Raw genomic sequence first — 22,587 nt, 5'->3', positions numbered from 1 at the left:
TGGTCTGTTTGAATTCTAAACTCCCAGAGCACTTTTTCTTCTTCATTTTCTATTACTTGGTCTGTTTTGTGGTCCCACCAGTTCTTGCTTGCAGCCAGATGGCATTTCTTGCATTGTTTGTTTGAATTTATAAGCCACCCAACTCAAATAGCCTTTGATAGGCCTGTCCTGCATGAATGTTTCCTGTACCCAGTTAAAAACATCCAAATTAGTGACCACCGCCATTCTTTTACTACTGAATTCCTCAGGTTAATTGTATGCAATAAATTCCACATAAAGCACAGGAGTGTTAAATAACCCATCATTAAGCGAAGTCCTCCTTTCTAACTGGCAGCTGCTTTTTCTTTCAAGCCGTGATGTGATGAAAGAGACTTTTAATGCACTGTGGCAATTAAGTACTTTGCTTAACCGCCAGTCAAAAATGGGGTGCAGGCAGATGTCATTTGCTTCTCCAAAGGGCCATCTGAGGTATGGGCTGCCTCTTGCCTCCCATCTCTTGGGAGCAGAACATGGGAGGAAAGAAAGCACTTTTAATAGTACGAAGTGGTGAGTTTATTTAAACGTATCTAATTACTGGTGTGCTATTGATTGGCCTGAAACAGACATTAAGCAGATACGATTATGTCAGTAAATGTGGATGACCTTGAAACACAATCCATCTCCTGTCGGGAAATGGAAGAGACAGAGCATCCAACTTTTGTGTGCCTTTTAAGAAGTCATTGTTTGGACATAAAAACTAACCTTCAAGAAGCAAGTGAGAGAAACACAACACCCAGTTTTTCAAAATTCTTGAAGGGCAAGTCTTTCACTATAGAAGACAAAGCATGTCACACTGTTATAATGCAACTGAAGCTCCTGTTGAGATCAGAATTCAAAGCTATTTTATCTACATTGTTTTCTACAGCCATGACCTACTACTGATTGCCTGTAATCACCCTTGATATCATTAGGGGTGAGGTTGTACAAAGCCTACTGTTCCATTTGTCCTCCAGAGACATTGATCTGGTTACCCTGGGAGAGGTCTACTAAAGTTGGGTCAAGACCAAGTCCCCAGACTACTCCTGATTTGGAAAATTCAGTTTCAGAGAAACATAAGATCAGTGTTTCTCAACCTTGTCAGCTTTAAGACATGTGGACTTCAACTCCCAGAATTCCCCAGCAAAGGTTGAGAAACACTGCATTAGATCATTTCTGGTCTGAAGAAGAAATAGAAAATTTCAGAGTTCTCTGGAATATTCCATTCCTTGAACAGAAGACTTTGCACGTTCCTACTCGATAGCTATCTGTTATGCTTTTAGAAGCCATATCTCTGGGTCCAACTCCAACTAAACCAAGCTTCGATGTGTTTCTAAGACCAATTCAAAAGTGCTGATTTTGTCCTGTGAGCCTACATACATAGTGTTGAACTGGAACATTTCAAATACTTCCTTCAACATCAACTTGCTTGTAGTCTACATTGATCTTCAGAGGCAATGCAGGCTGCCTTGGTGGATAGACATAATAGGGACTTTTCTATAGTGGCCAATCTGGAAATAGTGCTATGGAGCAGGCTTGCATCTCTTATCTGAAAACAAATGTGCTAAGTTTAGAATCATGGAACCCTAGAATTGGAAGGCCATTGGATCCAACCTCCTGACTGGTAGAGGAATCCATATTAAAGCATCACAGACAGATGGTTCTCCAGTTTCTGCTGAAGCAGATCCAGTTACAAGAGCCCAACGCCTGTTTTGCTTATTACTTCTACCAAAGGACTGTTTTTACAATTAGAAAGTTGTTGTTCTTGTCTCCCTAAGATTCGGTGGAATCTGCCTTCCTGCAATTTCAGTCCATTATCCCATGTCCGGCTCTGGAAAAAGAGAGAGAATGCGAGAACAGTCTTGATCTCTTTCTTTGTGACAACCATTCAAGCTCGTTAAAAGGAATTTTAATTGACTGATCTAGGTGAAACACAAACAGAGAATTGGATGGCTCATTTGGGGAATATTTTAGTGTTCCAAACTACTTTCTAATACTTATTGGAGTAGTAAAATGTCCCTGAAATGAATGCATATGATGCCTGGTGAAATGTACTTAATTCTGTTTCCATTTTTGTTTTGTATTTTATCTTTGTTTAGGGCAAAATCCAACTAGCAAAAATCAACACATCGTTCAGGGTATTTACCAGTGTGGTGGGCAGTGGTTAAAGTGTTAAACCAAGACTGGGAAGATCTGGTTGCAGGTCCACCCCTGGCCACATGAGATCAGATGATTTTGGGCCAGAATCATAACTAACCCAGCTTCCCCCACAGGATTATTGTTACAGGAAAAAATTGTAGAAGAGACTCCTATGTACATTGCTTTTTGCTCCTGAATAAAGGCAGGATCAAAATCTAATGAAGGAATAAATGAATCCAATGTTCTTTCTGATTTTCAGAACAGAAAACTCATTTTGTGACTTAAAGCTGCTTCTGTGGTTGAATTTTTGTGCAAAACAAGTGTATTATTCTCATGTTATAATAGCTAAGACTCTGCATCTTCTCTCTCTCACACACACACGCATCCAGCTCTCTAGTTCTTTCTCATCTCTCTCTTGTCTCTATCTCTCTAATTACAACTTACCCCAGGATATGCCCAAATTACACCCAGTTTAAGAACTGCTACTCCACCTTCCCTATCTTATCTCTCTATCTTATCTTCTATCATCTCTCTATCACCTACCAAGACATTGTTTTAGCAGATAGTCTTCCAAAATGACACTTAATGAGGGGAGAAGACAAATGGGAAAGGAAAGAGTATATTATACATGTATAAAAGAAAAAAAAATGTTGTGATTCACAGCTGTAGTGAGATTTTCAACCCACTTTTTTCATACTGTTTTCAGGGATTCCCCCCACCTCACTTTTCTAATTGAATTGCACCTAACTGAGGCTTAACACACCCGTTTTGCTTTTGTGATTATTCCTGTTCCCTTCCAAAAGTCCACTATTGTTCTGTGGTATGACCCAAATTTCTGCACTGTATTCACTAGGGCTGTGGAAGGGAGCTTAGATTTACGGTCTCACTAACTGTGGAAAGAATTCCCTTGGGTAATCCCCAAAATACATCAGGAAGCATCTCTTATGAAGAAATGCCCTTCTGTTGTGAGACAGCCACCTTTCCCATTTGGGCCCATTGCTTTAGCTCTGTTTTTCCCACCTGGTCTTTTCCAGATGTTCTGGAGCTGCCTATGGTGCCAATACATCTGGAGGGCACTAGGACAAAGACAGCTGCACCCTTCCCTGGCTTTGGGATGTGATGGCTAATTTTTTTCCCCCTTTCTTTGCCCTGTGCCAATTCTCAGGTGGATGGAACCCTTGGTCAGTGTGGGGAGAATGCACCAAAGACTGTGGAGGTGGCCTTCAAACGCGGACCCGAACTTGTCAGCCTCTTCCCGATGAAGGTCTCATCTGTGAGGGAGTCTTGGAAGAAGGAAGATTATGCAACAGGAAAGCTTGCAACCGTAAGTAACCGTGGCTTCTGAAGGAACATCATAGCAGCTTCTTCTGGTTCTCTCCATCAGGTGTAGGCCCAACAGAAACCCTTGGTTAAGCCCTTGCTTGAATAAACTCATATACTTGGACCAGTGTTTCTCAGCCTTGGGAACTTTAAGATGTGTGGACTTCAATTCCCAGAATTCCCCAGCCAGCCATGCTGGCTGGGGAATTCTGGGAGTTGAAGTCCACACATCTTAAAATTCCCAAGGCTGAGAAACTACTTTGGATTATGCAAACTTTTCAATACAGGCACTTTCTATCAGGGCAACCTCATTGTTGGGAAGGCTCAGCACAGCCTTTCTGAAGCCTTTTGAGTGTGAAAATTGTTCCTCCCAGGGTGTTGCACAGTCAGAATAGATAACAAACTTTGGCAGATTATCAGCATTGAGCAGAACTGGGCTGCTCTTGAAGCAAGCGAATCAGGTCAGACCTGTGTAGTACCTGGATTGAAGATGACTAGGAAGCCCCAGAGGAGAGGCTCAGTGGGAAAGTCAAAAAATAAGTAAACTGGAAGAAAGTAAGAGCAAGCTACTTTTGTACAGCAGTGAAGAAAACAACATGGATGTGCCCAGAACATCATTAGAAAGGAAGTTTGGCTTGCTGAAATCTTTCCTTTTTAATATGAAACAAAAGAGAAAGAAAGTCTACATTTCAAAACATTTCTTAGTATAAAAGGTAAATGTAAAAGATAAGAAGTGCAATGTTATTCCCTTCCCTTCCCTTCCCTTCCCTTCCCTTCCCTTCCCTTCCCTTCCCTTCCCTCCCCTTCCCTCCCCTTCCCTTCCGTTCCCTTCCCTCCCTTCCCTTCCCTTCCCTTCCCTTCCCTTCCCTTCCCTTCCCTTCCCTTCCCTTCCCTTCCCTTCCCTTCCCTTCCCTTCCCTTCCCTTCCCTTCCCCTTCCCTTCCCCTTCCCTCCCCTTCCCTTCTCTTCTCTTCTCTTCTCTTCTCTTCTCTTCTCTTCTCTTCTCTTCTCTTCTCTTCTCTTCTCTTCTCTTCTCTTCTCTTCTCTTCTCCTCATTTGGAAAATACATGGAGGTATATAGTTATAAAAATAACTAAAAGGAAAATTGTCCAAAATATTAGAAAATCCTCTCCTTTGCTTCTCTAAACAGTTTCAGCCTAGAAAAGAAACTCTCCCTGGGGGAATTTTAACTTTTTGTTTTTAATTTTTACCACGATAGATTTACTTGAGGACTGATATTCCCAGCTCCAGGGTCATCAGCCCCCCAAGGGGCGGGGCTTTGATCGCATGTTGGCAGCTGACATCTTGACTTTCTTCCCTCCCTCAACTCTCCTTTCTATAGCCCTGGAATTGGCAATGGATCACCTCCTTTTACCTTAAAGGAAGCAACTCTCACAACACAGGAAGCTGTTTTAAGCACTGGCTGATAGAGGCTACTATCTAGTCCACCAAAGGTAGCAGGGGTCTTTGGTGGACTAAATAGTAGCAGGCCACCATCTTGGTTTTTTGGACCACACCCTGCAGACAACCATGAAAGGTAGAAACCTTTTAACTGTGGAGACCTGTAGATTCTCAGGGAAAATCTGCTATGGAACTTAATCCAGTGTTGGGTTAGGGTTCAAAGTAGTGATGGATGAAGCAAAGCCAAAAGGGAGTGGAGACTTCTGTTATCTCTCTTTCTAGCTCCCAACCTTCTATCTTTTCCATCTTCCTTTTTCTCTTTCCTTCTGGCAACCAGATCTCTTTCTTGCAAGCATCAGGCTGTCAGGGAAGGAGCTGGCAACTCTTAGTGGACATCTGAACTGAGTGCATGTGAAGGATGGTTGGAATATAATCTGAGTCGGTGATCTATAGCTTGAGAGAAGCTCTCCACTTTTTCCCAAATGGGAGTCTTTCCCAGTTCTACTTGGAAAGGTTAGGGACTGAACCTCAAACCTTTGGAATCAAAATCCTTTTGTATGCAAAGTGTGTTCTTATTGCGACAGGGTTGTCTGCAACAAGAGGTCAAAAAGGTCAAGATGGAGCTGGGGCTGTCCAGTTGAAGCCCTTGCCCCATTTTATGCATGTCGTGCACATGGCACATATCAAAAGGGCCAGGGCTTCAATTGCATGGTTTCAGCTGGCCACGATCTTGACTTTTTTGACCTCCTTAACTGCAGACACTCCTCTGCTCCTCACAGACATGGTATGTCTGTATCTTCTATTTGCCATGCCTATTGCCACATGAGAGAACCAACGAGCAAACCATCAGGTTAAGAGTCTTGTGGCTTGCGTGCAATAAAAAATTGAAATGTTCTGATTAGATTTGGGTGTTGTTCTGAACAGCTTCACATTTTCTGGAGACATGGGCCATTCAAAATATTTGCCCACTTCTTGAGCCCAAGAGATTTATGTTCTCCAGCTACTGATTATTTATGTATTAATTCATAATAAACGCTTACATTTATTACAATCTTGAAGTGTGCAAGCATGTTTCCCCAGAGGTAATTAGAAGTAATTGGAAGCAGAAAAGAGCAAACCAAATATAAATGTTAAGCTGTAAATCCAACCTCCCCCCACCCCAATCTAGAATAGAGCAAGAAAAATGTTTATATACAGGAAAATCTTGGGTCTGGATTCCAACAGTGAACCAGTTCACCAGATAATACCCTCCCACCTTGGAGACATCCATTATGGTGGCCATTTTGTGAAAATTCATAATGGAGTCTCAAAATGTGTATCTTGGCACAGAACAACTGGGGAGCCAGACTCTCAGGCATTGTCTGAAGCAAGAAGAAAGTCAAGGTTCCCTTTCTAAAAATTGTCTTCATTCAAGAATCATGTCACAGTGCCTTAGTTTGTACAAATATCCTTAGCTAAGGCAGGCGTGTCATATCAAGGGACACATATCTCTATTGAACAGGGTCTGTATTAATCTGTCCTGGCCTTATGGTAGAATCATAGAGCTGGAAGTGACCTTAGAAGTCAGATAGTCCAATCTTCAGTGCAGGATCTACCAGATGGCAATCCAGCCTCTGTTTGAAGACCTCCAGTGAAAGAGAACTCCCTGCTTCATATGTCAGCTTGTTCCACTGATTCATACATTCAATAATTTCTTCTTGATGTCAATCCTGAACCTTCTGCCTTGTCATCTTAACTCACTGGCTCTGGTCTTGCATTCTGTGGGAAGAGAGAATGTCCGCTGTTTCTTCTGCATGATAAACCTTCAGGTGTTTGAAGACTGCTATCATAACTCCCCTCAGTTGTATCGTTTGCAGGCTACTCATGCCTAGATGGTTTCATCATTCCACATCTTCTGAATGTGCTCCAGTTTGTCACTCTCTTTTTTGAATTGTGGTGCCCAGAACAGGACACAGGACCCCAAATGGGGTCTGACCAGGATGAATTAAGTCTCTGTTCCTCAGAGTGCAGAGAAGAACTCGCATTTAATTCACATCTTAGAAATAGGAACTCACATCTTAGAAATAGGAATATGATCAGGCTTCTGGGGAAGAAATGGCAGACTGAAGACAGCTCTTGAAGTGGAGCTGACAACCATGCTGGAATGAAGAGCCCGCCAAGTAGACCAGCTCTTTGATAATTCCTATCTGGACAAAGAGAGGACTTGAGATCGCCCACAAATGCTCCAGGCAGTTGCTTCTTGTAAGGAAGCCACAAGACAACAGTCTCCGGCAGGTTTAGAGCTCTGGGAGATGAGGGAATTGCTATATTTTTGCTCAAACCATGGTTGGTGCTTTTAAAAGGACACTGGGTTCTCTTATTTCCTTTTCTAATCACTTTCAGAAATTGCTTATTACCTGCTTTCCAGCTATTAGAAACCAAGTTTTACAGCACCAAGTGAGTTTCCTTCAATCCTTAGTGAAAGAAGTTTTAAATACAAGTTTAAGGACTTAAAAAACATATTTTGGAATAAACAGCAAAAGGGTGATTAGAACTTTGACAAACAGATGGATTCGAAATAACATTTTTGAATTATCAGAACCTTTCCCGTGAGAAAATGCTTTTATTTCGAATTGTCTTAAAAAAAAAAAATGATACAATGAGACTTTGAAGATTGGACACTAGAGGGAACCAGAAGGAACTGAAGATTACAATTAAAGGAGAAGAGCACTTATATTTGACGTACTAATACAGAATGAAGCAAAATATGTTAGCATTGGACATATTGAAGGATATTTTTGAACAATGGACTCAGTAGTTAATTTTAAGAGTGTCTGCCTCTGTAGATAGGCTGTGTTTAAAAGATGTTATGAAAGAGGAAGAAGTATTACCTGACAAGATTGAGACTGATCTGAAAGTGGACTTAAAAATGACAGGCTACAAGAATGACATGGAAGAAGATGTTATGCTGGACATACAAAAGAAACAGGCTGATGTCTTAATAATTAAAAGGGATATACAAATACCAAACTATAATTTTCCTTAATAAAGTTGGTTTATTTGATCAAGGTTAAAATAGATATGTTGTTATCTCTGGTAACCCTTAATGGACTTTTGCTGATATCAGGACTGAAATGACAAGGTTTTATGGATTTGTTTATAGATAAGAGATGGGATATAGGAAGAAGAGATCATTTTTTCTATTTTAAGAGAAGGTGATAAGTCATTTCTTTCTTTCTTTTCTTTACTATATTCTTCTTCCTTTTTTCTTTTCCATTTCTCTTTCTACTTTTCCTTTCTTTTTCCTCCTTTCTTTTCTCCCCCTTTTACCTTTTTATTCTTTTTTAATTTGTATTAGTTTTTATTGTAATCTTTAATAAAATTACTATATGTACAGAAAAAAATAGGAATATGATCAAAGTGTCCTTCTCTGAATATAAGGAATAAGGCTTTGCAAGGCATTTGAAGGACACTTTGTCAAGTATGTTGGGACACCTGAAATGCTGCTTCTTCAACAAGTAGCTGCATCCTCCAGAACATTCAGCAATTCTTTTGAGCTCTTTCTCCAGGTTTCTGTTGCATGGGAAGATGTGCAGGTAAAGAGGGAGGGAGTTCTGAAAGAATATACTGGGGAATGCTTGGTGCTCACTGAGCTTGGTTGTTGACTTGCAGACATTTCATCACCGAACTAGGTAACATCATCAGTGTGAGTGTGGGATTGGCTGCCTGTTTATATGCCCTAGCTTGCCCTGGCAGTGTTGGTGGGGTGTGGTTTCCTCCTTGATGGTTCCTTGATTACAGCATTGTTTTCTGCCTGATTGTTGTCTGGTGTTGATCCTTGCTTATCTGAACGTTGGCTCTGGAGGGGCTGGGTTCTAGTTTTTTGGGTTTCTTATTGTCTCTTTTGAACAGTGTGTAAAGGTGACTTATGTTTCTATTGATGACAATTTGTCTGAAAGTACTATCTGTACTTTCTGTACAGAATATACTGTATGAGCCCACATCCCCCAACTTTGTCTCCACAAACCTGCCTTTGATGGTCTTCCGTTGAACTGCCGGAGTATACATGAGCCCTAATAAGAAGTATAATGTGAACATATTCTTCCCAGCAGAGGGAAAGTGGGCTGTCTCTCCATGGAAGTGAAGCAAGCATCTTTGCTCCAAAATGGATGCTTTGTTTAATTTCACACTTTGCTTGGCATTTCCATAAAGTTAAATCATGTTATAGTGGAAATATTCACATGAAAACTTTCTAGCACATTAAGCTTTCTTCATCTTGTTCCCTTTGACTCATTTGTCTAGTTGTTGTTGTTCAGTCATTAAGTCGTGTCCGACTCTTCGTGACCCCATGAACCATATTGCGCCAGGCCTTCCTGTCCTTCACTGCCTCCCTGAGTTTGCTCAGTTTCATGCTCATTGCTTCAGTGATGCCATCTAACCATCTCATCCTCTGCTGTCCCCTTCTCCTTTTGCCTTCAATCTTTCCCAGCATCAGGGTCTTCTCCAAAGAGATCTCTCTTCGCATTAGGTGACCAAAGTATCTGAGCTTGAGCTTCATTATCAGTCCTTCCAATGAGCAGTCAGGGTTGATTTCCTTTAAGATTGACTGGTTTGACCTCCTAGCAGTCCAGGGGACTCTTAAGAGTCTTCTCCAGCACCACAGTTCTAGACACCCAAGCAAATTCTCCCAAAAGTTTCTCCTCAGTGCTTGCCACTAACCCTGTTCCTTCAGATCTCAAAAAGGCCAGACCCAGGTTAAATCATGAGATAAGTGAATCTCCTGTAAGTTTTGTTTAAAATAATAAATGCAACTCTCTGTCTGTGTGTGTAAGCAAGAGTAGAGTTTCAAAGGGGTGTTTTGATTTGACCATGCTTTGATCCTGGCACCCTTTTGAAACAAAACATTCAACTGAAGTGGCACCTTGGAGCACAGCATCAGATTGGAGTGCTCTATCTTGCTTCAACCTAGACAATCAAAGAGGCTTTTGTGCTCGTGCAAGAAATCCGCTTTCGTCCAAAGTGACAAGCTGCTGACCTGATCAAAGCAGAGTAACTCAATTCTTTGAATCCAAGGGCTGCTTCAAGTGAGATCTCTTTGAGGATCTACATCACAGTGGCCCTTTGATTCAAATCCACAACAATCCACGTGCTTTTGTATTGGATGTGGGCTGTGGCTTCAAATTTGGAATTTTGTTCTGGAACATCTCTTGGAGGAGACCTTCTAAGGGGAGGTTCTAGAGCAAAATTCCACATCTGAAGAAAAGTGGCCAAGGGAAGTGGCGTTTCCTAGTGGATCTCCCATCGCATGCATTATGTTACTTTGTTTCATGTAGGAAAAGAGAGAGAAATATGCCTTGCAACTCATCAGGCAGGAACAAGAAGTTGAGATCTCTCTTAACACAGAAACAAGCAAACAAACATATCATTTTCTCCAATATCTCTGGGATTGTAGCTGGAATTGCCAGTACAAATATTAGATATTGCTTTTTTTATATACTGCAGCTCGTGTAATACAGTAAAGCTTCAGTCCCACAAGATGTATAACCTTCAACTTGAGTTAACCAGATGCAACTGGTGCATTCACAGAACATGAGACGACTAAACTAGTAATATAAGCAGTAGTATTATGTCTTCTGCTGGTGGTCAACATCTAGTCCAAAGCAACAAAAAAGGCCTTTTGGGTGGGAAGGCATCATGTTGATATCTGAAATGACAATTTCAACAGATATTTATATTTCATTTGCTCTTTTGCCATATTGCAGCATTCCCCGTGGGAGCAAAATCTTTTTAGTCTCTCTCTCCATCTTGTAGGAGGTCATCCAAATGGGCATCTGTAATTATATACGCCACCATGTCACTTTTTGTGTATTGGCAGGTAAATATACAGTGTGCCCGTCTGATCTATATTTCTGTTTTAATGCCATTTTTATGACATCTTTGAGGTCATCTGTTGCCAAATTTTCTCATTTCTGATTTGATCTCTGAGTGAGTGAGCTGTAGCGTTCATCTTTCCATTGCATGCGACATGACTCAGAGCTTTTCTGCATCTGATCTCCATAGGTTCTGTACTTCACATCTACACGTATTTTATATCTGTCTTCCTCTCAGAAGGGATATGAAGCCCTAGCTGGCAACCACTGTGCCATTAGTGGAAGGGGAAGAGGTAGCTCAGGATAGACAAGGAGAGGGTAAAAGAACACTTAGGTAAGTTAAATTAATTCAAGTCTCCAAGGTCAGATCCATTATACCCAAGGCTACTGCAGGAGCAAGAGGAGATGATTGCAGAATAGCTAACTGGAACCTCTGAGAACTTTGGAGAAATGCTGAGGACCAGAAGTTTGGAGGAGAGGAAATGTTGTCCCTGCCTTCAAAAAGGGCTGGAAGGAAATTTTAGATCTGTCAATTTGACGTGCATATTGGTTCAGACCATGTATTCTGAACATTAGTTCAGATACACACACACACACCTATCGATGCAGGGGTTTCTGCAGGGAGGGGGTCAAGGTGGCCAACTAAGCCCTACTCTTTTCTACATGTGATGACGCACACAGCAAAGGACGGCTCTTGTATTACATGGTGCTGTCCCTCATCTTCACTTTTCTGACCCCCTTCCCTGCAGACCCCCCGCACCCATGCATTTATATATGAAAAAATGTTAAACACACACACACGTGCATGAGTCATGATGTGGTGGGAGTGGTTAGGCTGAGAGGTGATGGCTTTGATGGCTACAGCAGTCTGGCATGTCCCTATCCAAGCGGGCGTTCACTAGTAGGGGGGTCCCAAACATTTCTTTGGCAGTGACAGATTGATCGTGATATTTCTGAACCGATTTGGCTCTTCCACATCAAGTTAAAAATTTCAAATGAAGTTCAGTTGCTTCAGCGCTTTTTAGACTCGGTCAGTGATTCCAAGTGGGTTTTGCATGTAGCATGAATAGCTAATGGTATTTGTACATCAAGATGGCGAGGAAGATATCTTCCTCCAGGGCAATTTTCAACCCAAGCAACAGAGTCTGTTGGCTGGCAATTTTTTGTTTGACATGCAGATGCCAGCTGTCTAGAATCTTCAAAGGCCCTTGTCAGATGTCTTCAGGGTCTCAGAGAAAAAATACTGTTTACGGGGTGTCGGAGACAGAATTACTTCAAGTTAAACAACAGCCATTTCCCCAGCTGTCTTTTCTCGTCTGTCTCTGACCAACCCTTTTGCAAAACTGGATCTGGTTGACAGCTCCTGGGTTGGTAGCAATGTCTGCTTAGAGCTTGCTCAGGATAAAGAAGCCTGCAACCTCTTCCTTGCTGATTTAGATACGGAACTTTCTGCTACTTTGTGGATTTGGAACAAGCCAGCAGTTTTACAGGTTGAGCACATCTTGGCAGGAGCTAGTCAGCAACCATCTTTGTCCCTCTGTTCTCAGATAGATTGGATAGGTTGTGCAAGGCGTTGGAAAGGGGTGCATTGCAAAGCACGTGAGGACAAGCGTAGCAGCCCTCTCTCAAGCATTAAAGCACCAACGTTTTTTGCAGCTCTCTTTCAAAAGCCGACTCCTGCGGCTTGCACACAGGTGTGCAGGCACAGACAACACTTCTCCTGGGGTGGCCAGTCCAGAGAAGGAGCTGCACGTGCACTCCCAGGCCGAGACAGCTGGGGGCAGCTTGTGAAACTGCTGGGGCGGTCTTGCCACTTCCAAACTTTGGAAATGAAAACTCTTTGCAAGCAAAGGATGTCAGCAAAATGTAGGGACTGAATTTGCAGTAAAGCAGACTGAGGGCTGTTCCCCACAACCCATTAGACTACTGCAATGTAACTTGGGGAGCGTCATCAAGGTGCCAGCCGCCCCCAGGATTGGGTAAAATTCTTGTTGCCCTACGCATGCTGGCAGAGACAGGTCTTTCATCCTTTCTGGAAAGCCAGGAGGGTAGGGGTCTGCTGCACCTCTGGGGGGAGAATATTCCAGAGGATGGGGGCATCAGCAGAGAAGGCTCTCCTCCTGGGCCCTGCCAGCCGACATTCTCTCACTGACAGGGTCCTCAACATGCCCTCTCTGCCTGACTGGGTGGGAGGGGTTGAGGCGATGGAGCTGAGACAGCCCCTTGGGTGACCAGGATCCATGCCATGTAGGGCTTTAAGCAACATCTTGAATTGGACCCGGAAGCAAACTGGCACCCAATGCAGCTCCCGCAGCAAACGTGTGACATGTGCCATCCTTGGGGCACTCAAGATTGTCTACACAGCCTCATTTTGAACCAGCTGTAGCTTCTGGATACTCTTCAAGGGTAGCCCCATGTAGAGCGCATTACAGTAGTCTAATGGGTTGTGGGGAACAGCCCTCAGTCTGTTTTACTGAGGATCCCATCAGTGAGAGAATGTCGGCTGGCAGGGCCCAGGAGGAGAGCCTTCTCTGCTGATGCCCCCATCCTCTGGGATATTCTCCCCCCAGAGGTGCAGCAGACCCCTACCCTCCTGGCTTTCCAGAAAGGATGAAAGACCTGTCTCTGCCAGCATGTGTAGGGCAACAAGAATTTTACGCAATCCTGGGGGCGGCTGGCACCTTGATGACGCTCCCCAAGTTACTGCCAATTTTAAAATCTATCCTTCGATTATATTTATTTTCTATTTATTTAGGTTTATTATATATTGTAATTTTAATTGATTTTAACTTCTTTCCAAATCGCCCAAAGTCATTTTTTAATGAGGTGGGTGGTGACAAATTTGATATATAAATAAGATCAATAAATAAATTCACTGCAGATGGAAGATGACTCAGCAACACTAAATGGTAGTTAGAAGACATGAATAGATGATGCCATGTTCAATTCACCCCTGATCTGCCGAGAAGGTATTTAAATGTGTCCTTTCCTGTTCCGTTTTTAAAGTGGTGGTTTCCAGCTTCTTCCAGCACAACCCGTACCATGCAAGTCCATTTATGGCACCTCATATCTGGGTCCTGTTGAACTCTCTGGTTCCTGACCACTGATTTTCATGGCCATTTACCCTTTGAGAGGGAGAGATCAGGCCTTTCCCACAGTCCCCAAGTTCCATCTCTCTCCCACTTCTCTTACCAACCCTGCCATGCCAGGCACAGATCTCCTGCTTCCCAGAGCTTGCATGAATAGTAAGAGAAGTGGGGTTGGGGACTGGGGGGAAAGTGGCTCTACAGCCACCAATTCTCCTTCCTGCGGACACGTGGGATAGCAGCTGATAATCAGCAGGGCTGAGCAGAGCAGCGTTTGGTAGGTATCCATCAGTCTTCTGTAACACTGATGGACCTGTATCAAAAACAGCATCTACACTCTGGACCCACACAGTGGATGCTACAGAGCCTAACCTGGTTGTGAGGGAGGAGGCAGCTTTACTGGAGGGAAGAAAGAAGGAAGGGGGGCAGGTCTTCTGTGGTCTCTTGTCCAATCCCACAGAATGATCCCTCCATAGTTTGGGAGAACTAACACAAAAGGAGCCTTTCTCCTCTACTTCTCTCCTCCAGGTCAAGTTCTTGGCAAGCTCACTTGAACCAAAAGCAAGATCTCCTGGCCCATCTGATTTCTCTCCCAGCTTGCTAAGACAGAGACACCTCCAGCCTCTTCCATCCTCTATGTCAGTGTTTCTCAACCTTGGCAACTTTAAGATATGTGGACTTGCTGGCTGGGGAATTCTGGGAGTTGAAGTCCACATATCTTAAAGTTGCCAGGGTTGAGAAACACTGCTCTATGTGAACCAGCAAAGTTGCCATTCTCTTAACTGGTAGGATAAGAAAGTCAGGTAGCCAGGATGGAATGTTTCTCAGACTCCAACCATGTCTTTACATCCCATCTCTCCTGTGGAATTGAAGCACTGATGGCAGAAAAGCCACTTCCCCTTCCCTTCCCTTCCCTTCCCTTCCCTTCCCTTCCCTTCCCTTCCCTTCCCCTCTCCTCCCGTCCCTGCTCTTCTTGCTACAAGAAGCAAGAGAAATAGAAGAAGAGAAGCAGCAGAGATCTTCTTCTTCAGAGCATCCGTTTTCTGTGGGGTCAGAGAACTAACTGCAGGTGATTTGCAGGTCTTCTGTTGCCAGTAACTGGTCCAAAAGGAGACGTTATTTTTCTACCAGTCCCCTCCTCTCCCCTTCTCATGCAGAAAAAAACTCTTTTTCTGCTTCGGAGCTGAAGCAGCAGAGGATTCGTAAGCATGGTCCACACATTGTTACCCTAGTGTACTTTCTTCCAGCTCCCGTACCGGTGGGAGAGTTCTAAGTTATGTTTTTCCTTTCAAACTTGGAACCGAAGTGGAAACATTTCAACAGGCTGCCTGGCATAGTGGTGGAAAGTGTCCATACCTGGGGTGGTATGTGCCACAGAATTATGCAAAAAACCCCAGCACCTCCTAGCCAGGCTTTGAAAGTGGGACTGGCCATGAAGACAGCTGCAGGGAAGCTGGGCCATCTGGCCAAAGCAGAATCGGAGACGTTGCAATATGTACACCGGCCATGGTACGTTCTCTGCTCCTCCTTCTAATGGGTTATTTCCTGCCATGACAGTGATGCTCATCCAAATTTAAGCACATCACCAGTTGGTTTCATGATGCACATTGTTCCCTAATGTGCAATTCCTCTTGCCAAGCCTAAGTGCCCTGAAATGTTAATCTCATGGCAAGGACAGTCAAGGCAGCTAAAATTAAAAATCTGCCTCGAGGATGAATGTCAGACGTAGCTACATGGAGGATGACTGGGCTCATGAAGAGCAGACTGGTCTCTAACATGCAGGGGATAAATCGTCTGGCACTCAGTAATAGCTTCAATATGTATTTGCTAGCACTTGACCTTTTAGCAAAAAATTGTGGTTGATCTGGGCAACAAGAGTGAATGTAGCTATTTATGTAGTCCTTTCAATGCACTCACCAGCGATCCTCTAATTTTCCCATCTTCAGATTGGTCCATGTTTAGTATTCCATTTATTAAGAGCTTAGAAAAGTTAAATAAATTCTTCTCACAAAAAAAAAAAATCACTGAACAGGATTACCTCTCATCTCTACACTGAAGCATCTTCTCTATTAGGAAAGAAAAGTATTTTTGGACAATTTGGCTTTCGGGAAAGCACCTAAATTACTGGAAATAAGCAGTGGACACAGGCCAAGTGTCATGCATCGATGGAGTGTTAGAAAGGTGGAGTCCTTGGGGTTCTCTGAGCTTAATGCAAACGTTTCATTACCCGGGTAGGTAACATCTTCAGTGCTACAATGGGATGGGGTTTGCGCTCTATTTATGTGCTGTGGCCTGCCTTGCCAGTGCTGGTGGGGTGGGGGTTTGTTTTGCTCCTCTGGTAGTTCCTTGATTAGCAAATATTTACTGCTTGATTGTGTGCCTGGTGGTGACCTTTGCTTATCCGGATGATGATTGCTGGTGAGGCGATTTTCTGGTCTTTTGTCTCTTTTGAATAGTATGTAGATGCTGTTAATCTCTGTGTGTCTGTTAATTGCTGCCTTGTCTGAATACCAGGCTTCCAAGAATTCTCTTGCATTTTTGGATTTAGCTTGGTCTAAAATGCTGACAGTTTCCCAGTTAAAACTATGGTTAAGTCTGTCCATGTGTTGTGAGATTAAGGAGTTCTCATCATGTCTTCTGACTGCCAGTTGGTGCTCGTGGATGTGCTCTGTCAGTCTTCTGCCTGTCTGTCCTACGTAGAGTTTGTTACAGTCCTCACATTGTATGTTGTAGATGGCTCCTGTTTTTTCTTCTTGGGCTACTGGGTCTTTTGGTTGACTTAGGATATTTTGGAGTGATTAGTGTTAGAAAGGTCTTGGCCTCCCACTTTATTTTCACCCACCTTCTTGCTTACCTGTTCTCTGTTAATTATTATAGTTAGAATCCTCTGTATGTGATGCATAAAATAGCCTTGTGTAGCTTCACTTCCTCTTGAAACTTATTCTAGTCTAATCAGTAAGATCCCTTGTGCATAGGGATGGCCAAAATAATTATTGGAGAACACTGGAAGGATAAATTTCTGTCTACTTTGTAGCTGCGGGTGGTTTTTATGGGTTGCATGTCAACATTTGAAGAGTCTCTCCCTTTCTCTCTCTCTCTCTCTTTCCAACAAAGGGGCAAAGAAGAGGATTTTGAACAATTTAGCCAAAGTTTTGGAGTGTGATTTAGAATATTTTTTCAGGTCTTTTCCTCCTTCCCCTTCCCCTTCTCCTTTAGTTTTAAAATATCACATTGTGTATATGTATACACGTTTGGTGTTACCGTGATATAATAAAACCATTTTTAGGAAGGATAGGTTAGTCCAATTCAGACTGATACTACCAACGCTAAGAAGAGATGGCAGGAATAAAGTTCCAAAGAAGGCATTTCAAAGCTGAAAGAGCCCTAAAGAGAATTCTGATCTATAGTCCTTGCACATTCTCATGTGGTGGAGACTTCAAGAAAAAAAACAAAACTAATTTAACTAGTTAGTTAGTTTTACTTTCAGTTCACTCTTGTATTTTTCTCAGCACAACACAACTCTGAAATTCCTCCCCAAAAGAGAGATGTTTGCCAAGAGAGAAAAGGCCATTTTTATTTGCCTAGTCCTTAATAAATGTCTGCACTGTGCTCCTTTGATTGCTTATGTGATATATTTGAGATCCGAGGGAGGGAGGGAAAGAAAAATATGTTGTAAGGTGCCTGGAACAACTTGGTTTTGAAGGGCAACATTTATTTAATGCAAACAAATAAATAAAAATAATGAATATAATGGAAATTCTGTGGATGCAGTAGTAGCCTCAGGGTGTGGTGAAAAGAAATAAAGATGATGGCTGCAAGGATGGGATTTATGCCATCCACATAAAAAAAACTGGCAGAGCTTTTTATCGCACCATCACGGCGACCATCTTGAATTTTTTGACCATATCCTGTGAACCTCCCTGCATGGATAGATCGCGAGGGTGATTAAGAAGCATTAAATGCCATTAATAAGGACCACAGAAAAGATACAAAATATAAACCAATTTCCTAGTATGCTGCAGATACCTAAGACCAGTGTTTCTCAACCTTGGCAACTTTAAGACCTGTGGACTTCAACTCCCAGAATTCCCCAGCCAGCCATGCTGGCTGGGAAATTCTGGGAGTTGAAGTCCACAGGTCTTAAAGTTGCCACGGTTGAGAAACACTGCCTAAGACTGATAATTAAAACTGAAATATAAAAGTTCTAATAAGACCTCTGAGGAGGACAGGAGCTCACTGTCATATCCTTCTACCACATCGGTTAGGAAGCTGATTATTCTTCTACCACATCGGTTAGGAAGGTTATTGAAGGCCGACGAGCATGCTAGAAATCGAAAATAAATAAAATGAAATGAAATAGAGCATGATTAAAGGGTCCTGGAAATGCCTAGACTCACTGAAGTCTCTTAATGTAAAACCATTAACTAATGGGATCTAGATTGGTTTCAAGGAGGGGGGCTGTCAAGGGCCCCCCTCTATGATTTCTGTAGCTGTTGCAAAAACAGACCTTGAAATTCAGCTCTTTTGCCCCAATCAGCTTTAATTAGCCAGAGGTTGACAGCTGAGATCTGAGATGTTGGCAAGGGAACGGAAACCAATCATGCAACTCGTTAGAAGCCAACATGGGTCATTCAGAGAGTCTCATCAAGTGGAACCTGAGTGTCAGATGGGGGTACCAGTTGGGACAGACTCTGGGCAGACAGGCTAGGGAAGAGGGGAACTCCCCCAATTTCTCTCCAGGTCATTGGAAGGAAGTTTAACCCCCAAATTCCTTCAATTACAAGTTCCAAAACCAAATCAAACAGACCGGATCAGGTTCCCAAATATATCATCCCCCCATCTGAAGGCAGACGATTGGTTTGAAATTAAAAAATTATAATGCTTCCAGTCTATCTATGTTCCCATTTGGGGGGGGGGGGGGGGACAGATTTAGCAGGCTTGGAAACAGCACTAACGTGAACACTTCAGATCAGAGACAGGTAGAGAAGAAACAGGTGGGGATCTGAGTCCCATGGGAAGAAGTCTTTTTCATAAACTAATTTGAATCCTGAAATTCTTAATTACAAAGCCGCTGGCTTTGTTTAGAAGAAATAAAAACACACATTTGGAGCAGGAGAGGAACAAAATAAATATTTCTGTACGTTTCACTTGGGAATTTTCATTATTGTTAGGAAGATCTGCATCTCAGCTGTACAGATTATTTATGACATTTTAAATCCTGAAAACAAACAGAATGCTTTTTTGTGGTAGTTTTTAATTATATAATGGTATCTAAATTGTTTATTTTGGTGCTGTCCTGGAAGCCTTGGCATAATTTCTCATTCTGTGTTGGAGCAATTGTCCCAATTTGCTGTCTTCTGTTTAATGATATGTTGTATTAATTTTGAAAGAAAAAAATGCTATTCATAAAAATTGAATGCATTAGGAATTAATAGCTAGCGTTCTCACTCTTTCTCCCTGTCTTCCTCTTCAGCAGCTGGGAAATGTTGTAGAAGACCCTACTTTAGAATCAAAGTATCCCTAGAATTCTATTATATTTTAGTTGCAGCTGCATCACTTTCTAAAAAAAAAAAATGTTGCTGGCTGTTGGGTTTTCTTCTCAGAAACTGCTGAGATTACACTCTTCTTGGAATAAAATGCACTCAGTGAATGCTTAGAGGTTGCAGGAGTAAGGCTGGGAATTCTCTCTGATGTTCTTCAGTTTGATTCTCTAAAAAAAAAAAGGTTCTCTTTAGGTTTAGTTTACAGAGATGCAACCTATCCTTAAAAACAGGAAGAAGGTAAGACACCTTATCCTGGAAGTGTATGGAAAAATATCACACACACCCTTCTGATTATCCCTAACATCCCTTGAGGGTGCTAAAGTGGCATCTAAGGGGGTCACTAGTGGCTCCTTTTCTGGAGCTAAAAATGTTGCAGGTGCAAAAGGCCAGAAACCCTGGAAAGCAGATTAAGAAGCCTACAGAAAATCTTTGGGTGGATGATGTGTCCACCTCATCCCAAAGGCTGGATTTCCACCTTCAATCTTTGTCAGAAAGCAAAGTCTGCTGTGGAGATATTCTACAAGGGTTTCAAAACCAGTCCTGGCATTGTTCCAGAAGGTGTGTTGGGTTAAGTCAATGGGCCCATTGATGTATTAGGTTTTTGATGGTTGATTTCTATTATTGCTATATGTTATTGATACGTTTTTTGTTTAATTTTGTTGCACCTTGCTCAGTGTCAGTTAGGGCTGGGGCAGGCTATAAATAGTGTAAAAATAAGTCAAATGAACAAATGAAAAATAAAGAGCAATAGCAGAGCATGAGGTAGATATCCAACAATTTGAAATATTTTGATTGACTGTGGGCCATCAAGTCATTGTTGACTGTTAGCAACCACATATATTTTCTCCATAAATTTCAGGTGTTCCAAGGGTGCACCCATTGCCATTGTAAATGAGTCCCTCCACCTTGCCGCTGGTTGTCCTCTTCTTCTCTTTCCTTCCTCCTTTTCCAACATCAGAGCCTTCTCCAGAGAGCTGGGTTTTCACATAATGTGTCCAAAGTATGATCATTTGAGCCTGGTCATTTGTGCCTCAAGTGAGAACTCTGGTTTGATTTGTTCGATGATCCATTGTTTTTATTTTGGCTGTCCGTGGTATTCTGAGGACTCTTCTCCACCACCAAAGTTCAAGGGCGTCAATACTCTTCCTATCCTGCTTCTTCAAAGTTCAAGTTTTGCTTCTATAGAGTGTCACAGGGAATACCATGGCTTGTACAGTTCTGATCTTTGTAGGTACAGACACATCATGACATTTGAACATCTTTTCCAAGGCCTTCATGGCTGCTCTGCCAAGTGCCAGTCTGTGGCGTATTTCTTGGCTGCTTATTCCTTTACTGTTGATGGTTGATCCTAAAAGGCAGAAGCTCTCCACCACTTCAATGTCTTCATTATCAATTCTAATGTGAAATATATAGTCTTCCATTTTTTTTAAGTCAGCATGATGTGGATTCATTCAGTCTTGCTTTCTCCCTGCATTTACCTGAACAGAAAAGTAGGCATTTCCTCCTCAATAATTCCCCTTTACAATGGAGGTTTGGGTCAGTTTAGATCAAGACTGGGAACATGATAATGGAGGACTTTATTGTTTACATCCGATCTTCCTTTTGAAGCAAGCACAAACCATAAATTCAGCCTCAACTTGATAAATAGGGCCAGCCTTCTACTTTGTGTGTGTGGGGGGGTTCCCCTTATTCTACCCTTCAAGCAAAAGTTTGGAGAAGAAGGTTTTGCAGGTATGTTCATATGGATTCTTTCTTCTTCTTCTTCTTCTAGCTAATGGACACTATAACTCCCGGAGTCAGTCTCTACGGTCTACAGATAATCGGAAAAGAGATGATGCCGAAGACTTCCAGCAATACGGCTATCCTGCACCTCAGATAGGTACGTAGCCTAAATGTTAGATCAAAAGAAAATGTAAGAGACCAAGGGCTGTTTTATTCTCATTAGGGCAGAAAACACAAAAGCCAAAAAGAGATTAACTTAGATCATTGGCCTCCAGATATTCACTTCTAAGACATTATCGGACTGTTTTAGTCCAACATCCTTGACCTGGTTATAAAATTCACCCATTTGGGGGATTTGCTCAAGACCTGGACCCATAAATTAAGCAAACAAGTTGGGTATGAATACCACAGTAAGTCTCCTATGCTATTGAAATTAACCAAATTTTACACTTGGGTGAATGATGTTATGATGGGTTAGGGTTAGCTCCTACGAGCCTTCTCCTCTTGACAGTTTATGTAGATTGGAATGAATGGGCAATTGCTGACACCAGGAGAGCTATACTGCATATGTAGGGGAACCTGTGCCCCTTTGGGCAGAAGATGGCATTGAATTATAATCATAATAATACAAACTGATAAAGATTCAGCCCATAATAAGCCAGACATGACTGTAGTTAGAAAGAAACAGGCATGGATAATTAACACTGCAGCAGCTGGAGGTAGAATGGTCAGTGAGAAAGAAGTAGAAAAATTGGGGAAATATAAAGACCTTTAAACAGAGATGGGGCAAATATGGAAAAAGAAAAGTCTACTGGCCGATAGTGGTTGGTGGACTTGGTGACATCCCAAAGGATCTGGAAAAGCACCAGGACACAACAGGAATGGACAGTATCTCAACTCATAACTTACAAAAAGTTGTATTGTTCAGAACAGCACATATATTATGACAGTATTTTTAACTATCTTAGACCCTTGGGAAGGATTTGATAGTCAAAAGTGCCAAACCCAGGCAGAACTATCTGTTAGACTGTGTAATAATAATAATAATAATAATAATAATAATAATAATAAGAAGAAGAAGAAGAAGAAGAAGAAGAAGAAGAAGAAGAAGAAGAAGAAGAAGAAGAAGAAGAAAATAATAATAATAATAATAATAATAATAATACCAAACTATAATACCCATTAGCACCACCCAACAGGGCCAATGGTGAGAGTTGATGGGAACCATCGTTCAGCAACATCTGGGGGACAATGCCTTCTCCATTCCTGAGATATATAGAGAAGGGTTATCTGGCTGGACATATAATATCTGAGCTCCACTGGCCCTTAGAAAGCAGCAGAAAGATAAAGAAAACTCCCTTTGCTGCCATCTAGCAATGCTGTAGAGATTTGCAGCTTAGATATGGTCCACCTAGCCAGCTAGCATGTTTAATTAACCCAGTTAAAGACCCAATGACTACATTAACCCCATGCACAAATCTTGCTTCGTTTCAGCCTCAGGATGCCTTCACCC

At 42.2% G+C, this 22,587-nt stretch overlaps 1 protein-coding gene across 2 annotated transcripts in view; it reads left to right on the top strand.

The window, feature by feature from the left end:
- Positions 1 to 22,587, top strand: part of ADGRB1 (adhesion G protein-coupled receptor B1) — a 218,621-nt gene that overhangs the window by 50,302 nt on the left and 145,732 nt on the right. For both annotated transcript variants that reach the window (XM_088149282.1, XM_088149283.1), the window contains exons 2-3: positions 3,320 to 3,478; positions 21,124 to 21,231. In XM_088149282.1, coding sequence (XP_088005408.1) covers positions 3,320 to 3,478; positions 21,124 to 21,231 — 267 coding nt within the window. The remainder of the gene's footprint in view (positions 1 to 3,319; positions 3,479 to 21,123; positions 21,232 to 22,587) is intronic.

This window comes from Python bivittatus, unplaced genomic scaffold (assembly GCF_059951505.1).
Source record: "Python bivittatus isolate LINGU-HERP-01145 unplaced genomic scaffold, Pbiv_v1 ctg000590_np1212, whole genome shotgun sequence".
In the NCBI taxonomy this organism is placed as follows: Eukaryota; Metazoa; Chordata; class Lepidosauria; order Squamata; family Pythonidae; genus Python; species Python bivittatus.
This window is presented reverse-complemented; position numbering and strand designations above follow the sequence as displayed.